Genomic DNA, 7,864 nt, shown 5'->3' on the forward strand with positions numbered 1-7,864 from the left:
TAAAGTTTTGTTTTTTTGAAAATGTATTAAAATAATATATATTTTTTTAAAAATATTTTTAAAACCAGCAAATGTGAAAATATAAATTAAAAATTAAATTAAAAAAAATTAATTATTCTTTAAAATTAATTTATTAATTCGGTCATGTTAATTAAAATAAATTTTCAACACCTCATGGTACAAGTAGTAGAGCTCAAGATTAGGTTGTGGGATTCTTAAAGTATCAATGGTGGATTCATACGAGGGTTTATACCTAAATTGTAATTTTTCGAACTATAATGGGTAAATGAAAAATGTCCTAAATTATAGGATACTGATGTAATTTCCCCCTGTCATCTATTATCTACTCCACACTGACGAACGTGTCTTCCCCTCTGAGCGAGTACAGCTTGTGCTGTTTTATATGCATCAAGCAAACTACACTATTATACTCTCCTCTGCATGCCCTACCATATTTCTCCCTCGAGAGGTAAAAAGAAAATAAAGAGGAGAGCAATAGAAAAAGAAGAAGAAGCAGTGGCAAAACCGTAAATAAAACAAAAAACCGGTGCTTTCTTTCTTTCTCAATTATCAGTTGTTCTCTCTGGATCCCTCCAGAAACCCATAGAAACATCTCCACCCCTTCTCCTCCTCCCTCCCTCCCTCCCTTCATATAACCACCCAAAGTAAAATAAAATCTAGAAGAAACCAAGGATCAGAACAAAACATCAAACAGTTGGGACAGTTCAATGAAGATGTTGAAGAGAAAAGAAGTAGATGAAGTCAGTGATGATTTCTCTGATTTTTCCCTCTCCGCTCCTGCTCGTAAGATTCGCCGTCTTGTACTGGTACTTACTATCCTCGCCTTTTGTTTTGAGAATTCGAGATTCTTTGCTAGAATAATCATGGGTTTTGTGTTGTTTTTATGTTAGGGTGCTGATTTACCGCCAATAATAGAGGAAGAAGAGGGATCAACGGTGCCAGTTGGGTTTGTTGAAGAAGAAGAAGAAGGGACCGGTAGTAGTTTTATTAGTAAAAGGAACAAGGGAGTGCAAATTGAGGAATTGATCATGCCGCCGCCATCATCATCATCAATTTCTGATAATGAAGAGAGGGCTATTGTCTTATTCAAGCCTGTTAATAACCTGCACATGCTTCATCATTCTCCTAATGATTTCTCTGTTTCTCTTGATTCCAACATCATTTCAGGCTTCAAAAGTAAGTGATTCAGCTAATTTCTTTGATGGGCTTTTGTCTGTAAGTGGAATTTGATGGTTAAAAATTGATGGGTTGTCGCTAAAATTAGATAATTTGTGTGCTTGTAGATCAGTTTCTATGGTCAAGCCAATCTGGTCAAGTAAAACCACCTGAAGAAGAAGAAGAAGCAGGAGCAAGAAGGGATTATAGCATGGCTGTGGTGCCTTGGGTTCCTTCTCAAGCTCAGCATGCTTTTGCAATGATGGATAATAATGCTAGTGCTCCGCAAACTGAGGGTGTTGTGGAGTTGATGGATTTTGAGGAAATGGGAGAGGCAACAATGGACATTGAAGAAGACAATGATACTAACAATTATAGTGAAAGTGTAGAGCTAGGGCAAGCACAAGGGAACCAGGCATTTGGATTTGGTGGAATAAGAGCAGGGAATGATGGCTTCCCTCAGTGGTCCCAGCAACATTGCATGATGCCACAGATTGCTCAAAATGCCAACCCAACTCCTATTACTTGGTTCCAGTAAAGAAGGCTTGCTTGTTTTATCATTTGCCTCCATTTTTTGCAGTGTTTTTCATCTGGAATGCAATGGAAGTAGGGTCAGAAACTGGGGAATGTAGAATGTATATATGATGGAGTGGGGAGACTACTCGAAAGGGTTACTCTGGTTTTCTTGGCTATTTTTGGGAACCCTCTTTTATTTTGGTTCTTGGAGACAGAGTTCCTCGTATGAGAAGACTCTTGAGGGTTTCTTTTTCAAGATGAGAAGCTTATTGTAAGAAGAAAGTTTAGATGAAATAGTAAAATGGTGAATGCTTTGGAAATTCTTGTGTTTTTCCAGTTAATGTTTCTTCAATGGTAGCTTATCACGTCTCGTTCATTTTGCTTGTTTTGTTTTCAAGTTAAAACCAGAGCAAAGCATTGACTCTTTAAGCAAATCCAATCACTTATTTAAACAGTCCTCCCCATTTTGATTCTGCGAGTAATTGACTGAACCAGAAGAGCTCAAACTTCAAAATGAATTTGCTTGAAACTTGAAAGATGGGAAGGCCTAACGTGATTAACTGTTTAAACAGTGTGTCATTATTGAGGGTTCGGTTCTATTCTGAAAGTAAGTTACAACAAGTGACGAATAAAATATAATGACCCGTCTAAGGCCTCTCCAGAGGTCTTCTACATCGATCTAATTGTCGTTCCCAACTTCCAAAACAAAAATTATGGGACTGTCATGTATATTGGCCGATTGGACGTCTCTATGATGGTTAAGGTGCACTGCATAAATAACTGTACGAAACCAGCTACGGTGGAACTGCCCCTCTGCTTAGTCTCCTGACACATGTACTTTCTCTGCGTAGTACTTCTTCTCACTTTCTGCCTTCTTGGCATTGCGTTTCTGCATTCAAGATGACAGTTAATTGCAAGCAAAACATCACATAATGATGCAGCGAGCTGTGGTTACAATGCTACTATCCTAAAATTGTTAAAAAGAACTATTTCGGAGGTAAAAGAAAGGTTATAACTCTTCCATAGCTTTATTGAGGAGCAGTTAATTATAAACAAAACATCCTAAAAGGTAGAATGCTTGAGGAAAACAATCAAGGACATTGGATCTAAAACTTGAATAGCAGATTGAAAGAACAAAGAAATCGAATGATAACTCATTCACGGTTGAACGAAACTTGAAAATCCCTTGGAATAACTGATTGTAACTCACCAGTTTGACTCACTGAATGATGTGAGCCATTGGATGGGTGGGTCCCACTAGTCAGGCCCATCCTATCGCTCACATCACGAGTCAAACTTGTGAGTTACGCCGAGTGAATTTAGCAAGGATCCAATGACGTTTGATTAATTTTCTCTGACCATTTCTTAAATTTTGTGGTGGTGCGAAGATTAGTTGACAGTTGACAGTCCAAAAATGCATGAATGGTAAGTGAATCCAGAACGAAAAACAGAATCACGTTGAGCTCATTCAAGTATAGCAATGGTAAGAAACTAAGGAATACCAAGTAAGCCTCGTGATTGGCAACTATCCTTTGGGCCACTGAAGTGGTCGTTATATTTTTAGGGCTGTCAAGCATCCAGAAAATTCCCATGCTCTTTGGAACTGCATATGGATCAGGTTCACCCTGCATAAAGAAAAATATTTTCTTCAATTTCCCAGTCCCTTAATGCGCATAGTAAGTTGCGTGAAAAGTGAGAAAAGATGAGCGAGTCAATCTGAGAAATCAAAGAATTTAGCTTACAGCCAACAAGGAGTTGCTCTCTGCTACTGTCCCATGCACAACCAAGGAGATGTTAAAAGTTGTGACCTGATCAAGCAAATAAAGAAAGACCTTAGGATTTTTTTTTGGAACTAGATATCATACAACAACAATGATCATCCAAATTATGGACCATGTCTCAAGAGAGTAAGTACTGTTAGTCAGTCATGCTTCATATCAATTTTCTGCATCTGGCATGCATCAGCACCATCTCTGTGTGCATGTGCATGTGCGTGTGCATGTGATGCATTAACAATAAACCATTATTTGTGCCAAAACTAAGGTCAGTTGCATGCTTTAGCCAAAGAGTAAGCACATCCCAGTGGCCCTAATACGTGGAACACTCTAAAGGAAGTAAATAGAAACAATTAACACACCATGTCTCTGGTAACTTCCCAAGGCGCACCAATGATAACTTCATCAACATAGCTGCAAGCCAGAACGCTAAGACTACGTTCATGCAGATGCATAATTGGGTGACCTTTCCCTCTGTGTTCACTGCACAAAACAACATTAAGTTTCATTGTATTTTGCTATATTGACACAGCAGAAGTGCAGATACAGTCTTATGCAGTGCAAACTATTGCCAATATCAAGTGTGGTAAGAACAGTGTATACAAGTAAAATCAAGCAACAAGTCGGTATACCTTACAATCTGGTCAGTGTGGATCCCAACCAGCAGAAAATCTCCAAGCTGCCTAGCACTCCTGAGAATCTGAGAGAAAAATTTCTCAACAAATTTTCATAGATGGTTGACCTTTAGCAATAAAGGAAACAGCCACATTTTGTAAATGACATATACTATTAATGTGTGCATCACGCATCCACTTGGATAACCACCAAGGGAATCAATCTTTAGAGTCTTGTGAGATACAAGCTAGCCAATCACATGCCCAAAAAAAGTAATGAATCTGATGGAGCTTCATCACCCAACAGCCATGACAGTGACATTAAATTTGTTGAAAGCTTTTGACAAACCATTCTGCTGGATTCAGACCTGATTGGATCAACTCTGATCCAATCATGTTTGATTTTGCTATTAGACATAAAAACCAGAAGTTGTCATAACCCAGCCCTGAGTGCTGGAATTGTCAGTTTGAGCTACAAACCAGTTTCACCGTGTGTGCATGCCAAAGGCAGGTATTTGGGTTAGTGGCAATGAGCCATGTATACCTATAGTGCCATGTTAAAATGCATTAAGCCAATGCACAATAGAACCAGTCTAGAAAATTATTAAGTATTTTGGAGTTTTGGCATGGCAACAAGGAGATACAATCACAACATTTTCCTTGTGAATTTGAAACTGCAAGAATCATTGCAAAAAAGGTTGACCGTAAATTGCAGATAATTGATAATACCTCTACATGTCCTGCATGGAAGAGATCAAACGCTCCATCAATGTAGACAACACGAGCATTTGGTCCAGGTCCCTAATATTACATGCAACAATTAGTGTTACTCAAGGAAATAAGATCCACATACACTCATGAAAGCAAGAAAAATTTTATTTTATGCCCTTAAATCATGCACAAGATGTCTGATTAACACCTTAATTTCCCTTTCAGTTCCAAACAAGAAATGCAGGTATGAAACATATACCATAAGTAAATTTGGATAGGAAGATCAAATACACCATATATAATTATTTCCAGTTTGTGGTCACAAATTCATGCTTTACTGCCTTGACAATATAATTCAGAAAAACAAACAAGTGATACCTTGCCATTTGAAAATTGTACAATTCTCCGGGATGTTGGTAGAAATTGAGATATACGGGAACTGTTGGATTGACTTCCTTTATGATCATCACCGGGCAAAGATGATGTATTATCATGATTTTCACAAGCTTTTGCATCCTTCAAAGAAGAAAGTATTCTCTCTACATTCAAATAAGTAGAGCAGCAATTAGAAGCAAAAATAAAACAAGTAAGTTATCTTTGTTGGTGTAAATGATGATGAAATGAGTTCAAGTCTCCGGTACAATTGACATGATCATAATGATACGAAGGGAAGAGTGGGATATATATATCAAACACTTGAACTGATGAGATGCCCTCAACTCAAATTAAAATAGAGCTTATTCATAGATAGCCCCAAACATATTGTTACGATTGTATTATCTTTTTTTTTTCTTTTTCAAACTAGTCAATATTTAATTTTCTTCCAATAACTGCAGAGATTGTTCAAGAGAAGTAATAGTACCTACGATATCTGTGCTGGAGACACCTTCTGTTCGTTTGATCTGCTTATAACGCCCAGCTTTCTTGGCCAAGGCATAGGCATCAGTTCCATCAGGAAGCAAGCAAGGATCATCGCCATGTATGATATAATCAATTTTATGCTCATTGAAGAGACTGTTCATGAATTTCTCTGTAATGGCATAAGGAGCATTGGCTATGACTTCATCCACCCACTTCAATCCACTGACAAGGGCCAGCCTGGGAAGAATGATCACGTGGAACATATACAGTCCAGTTAATGTATTGCCGCTAAAAGTTAGCCTAACTACGGATATTTCATCTTATTCATGTTTTATAGTCCATTGCAATTATAATTAAATAGACACAAAAGGGATTTTTGAATGAACTGGTCTGTGGCCCTCAAGAAGTACATAGCACATATGCAATCTAACTCGTACAATTTGACCAGTTCCATTTCTTGATCAGCAAGATTTTGCAAATTAATTCCACATAATTAAATAAAATGCATGGTAATTAACAAAGTCTAGCCATTTCAAACCCAAAAAAAAAGAGGAAATTTTTTTTAAAAAAAAAAGAAAAAAAAGAAAGGAGCACTGCATTAAAATACCTCTCTTCCATAGATAAAACAGGAGGGCCCTTGTTGGCAACAATCTCCTCATCACTAACAACACCAACCACCAATTCATCTCCTAAAGCCTTAGCTTGCCTCAAAGCATTGGCATGTCCATAATGCATAAGATCAAAACAACCATCCATGTAAACCCGAATTCGCTTCTTCTCACTCTTCTTTTTATAAAAAACTCCCAGATCAGACCACATATAAGGCAAATAAGAGTACCCAAGTCCACCAAAATAGCTAGTTGATAATCCAAGCAAAGCAGCAGTTAGCATTAGTCCTCCAAACAGATGTGGGTAGTAATACACTCCATCCCAAATCGAACTGCTGCTCTCATACTCCATTCTCCCACTCTCCTCTCTTTACTATGTTTTGCTATTCCAACCTTGAGGATAAAGGATTGGAGAGAGAGAGAGAGAGAGTATAGAGACAAAAAAACCTGCATAAGATCAGACAACAATTAAAATCGGGTACTAAAAGAAAAATTGTGATTTAACATAAATGGGAAACTAAAAACTATGTTTTCCTTAAACTGTCATAAATCAAAGTGAAGTGTTGTCTGAAATGAATTGACAAACTAAAAAGTCCCTGAGTTTATTTTTTATTTATTTTTTAAAAAAAAAAACAGAATGGGAATTCAATGAAAAAGAAATGAACTTGTTTGAATAAATAGAAATCTAAATCATAAACACCAATTAAAATTCAAATAAAAACTTCAATGCCATGCTAAAAAAGCATATAGTAATAAGACCAAATCTGAAAAGATTCCTTTTCTTGCTCTCTTCTTTTGCAGAGAATTAAAAGAGAACATTTTTACAAGAAATAAACAAAAATGGGAGAGAGAATTCAACAAAAGGGGTTGCTTGCTACATCATGTTAAATAAAATAAATGGGGAGGGGGGGGGCTTTTTTCTTGAAAAATAATGAATTGGGGTGCTCTAAATCTGAATCAAATTCAAGAAGAAAAAAAAAAACTTTATTATATTAGATTCAAAGAGAGAAAGGGCAAAAAACCTGAGGGGAGGAATTGGGAATGAGAGAAAACCAATGAAAATGAAAAAAAAAAAAGAATTCTTGAAACATAGAAACTTACGCCTAGAAATCTGGAATCTGTCAGACACAGAAGAATCTTGTTTTCACCTTTCTCTTTCTTTTTCCTCTTTCTTTGGATACTTTTAGCTGGATGAGATGTTTCTGTCTTAAGAATTTCAACCTCGCCCCCTTTTCTTTGTTTGTTCCTTTTCCCTCTCTCTTCGTGGAATAAATTAGACTCACTAGAAAGATTTCGATCTCATATTATCTGTGGTTTGATGTATCTTTGTGATTAAGAAAGCCAAATATGTTTGAGTCTCTTGCATAGAATATATATATATATATATATATATAAACATTTGTCCATGTTAGAGGGAAATATCAAATCGGTGCATGAACTTTCAATGAATTGATTGGGTCATTAAGTTTTAACTTTTTATTATTTTGGACCATCTGACTTTTTTTTTAATAGTAATACATGTCAATCAAGACTATGATATACATTGTTATAGTGCATTTAGAGAAATTTAATAAATTTATTTGACTGCTGACTTTAAAATAGT

The 7,864-nt window shown here is 36.5% G+C and overlaps 2 protein-coding genes across 2 annotated transcripts; one reads left to right on the top strand and one right to left on the bottom strand.

Annotated features, from left to right (window-relative positions):
• Positions 1-592: 592 nt before the first annotated feature.
• Positions 593-2,012, top strand: LOC7474706 (uncharacterized). The gene is made up of 3 exons (XM_002308055.4): positions 593-827; positions 912-1,197; positions 1,305-2,012. Exons 1-3 carry the CDS (start codon positions 729-731, stop codon positions 1,712-1,714), a joined length of 795 nt encoding a protein of 264 aa, XP_002308091.2. The 5' UTR covers positions 593-728; the 3' UTR covers positions 1,715-2,012.
• Positions 2,013-2,245: 233 nt separating this feature from the next.
• On the bottom strand, positions 2,246-7,620 carry LOC7474707 (ethanolamine-phosphate cytidylyltransferase). The gene is made up of 10 exons (XM_024603873.2): positions 7,363-7,620; positions 6,261-6,708; positions 5,655-5,890; positions 5,171-5,331; positions 4,811-4,882; positions 4,100-4,167; positions 3,830-3,950; positions 3,435-3,500; positions 3,195-3,317; positions 2,246-2,581 (listed from the first exon to the last, which is right to left on the bottom strand). Exons 2-10 carry the CDS (start codon positions 6,611-6,613, stop codon positions 2,510-2,512), a joined length of 1,272 nt encoding a protein of 423 aa, XP_024459641.1. The 5' UTR covers positions 6,614-6,708; positions 7,363-7,620; the 3' UTR covers positions 2,246-2,509.
• Between the last annotated feature and the right edge of the window lie 244 nt (positions 7,621-7,864).

This window comes from Populus trichocarpa, chromosome 6 (assembly GCF_000002775.5).
Source record: "Populus trichocarpa isolate Nisqually-1 chromosome 6, P.trichocarpa_v4.1, whole genome shotgun sequence".
Taxonomy (NCBI): Eukaryota; Viridiplantae; Streptophyta; class Magnoliopsida; order Malpighiales; family Salicaceae; genus Populus; species Populus trichocarpa.

Coding starts and splice junctions, on each gene's coding strand:
- LOC7474706 (XM_002308055.4), top strand. CDS start 729: ATGAAGATGTTGAAGAGAAAAGAAGTAGATGAAGTCAGTGATGATTTC. Junction 828..911: donor AGATTCGCCGTCTTGTACTG/GTACTTACTATC, acceptor TTTTTATGTTAG/GGTGCTGATTTACCGCCAAT. Junction 1,198..1,304: donor CATCATTTCAGGCTTCAAAA/GTAAGTGATTCA, acceptor GTGTGCTTGTAG/ATCAGTTTCTATGGTCAAGC.
- LOC7474707 (XM_024603873.2), bottom strand. CDS start 6,613: ATGGAGTATGAGAGCAGCAGTTCGATTTGGGATGGAGTGTATTACTAC. Junction 5,332..5,654: donor CTCCAGCACAGATATCGTAG/GTACTATTACTT, acceptor ATTTGAATGTAG/AGAGAATACTTTCTTCTTTG. Junction 3,951..4,099: donor CACACTGACCAGATTGTAAG/GTATACCGACTT, acceptor TGTTTTGTGCAG/TGAACACAGAGGGAAAGGTC.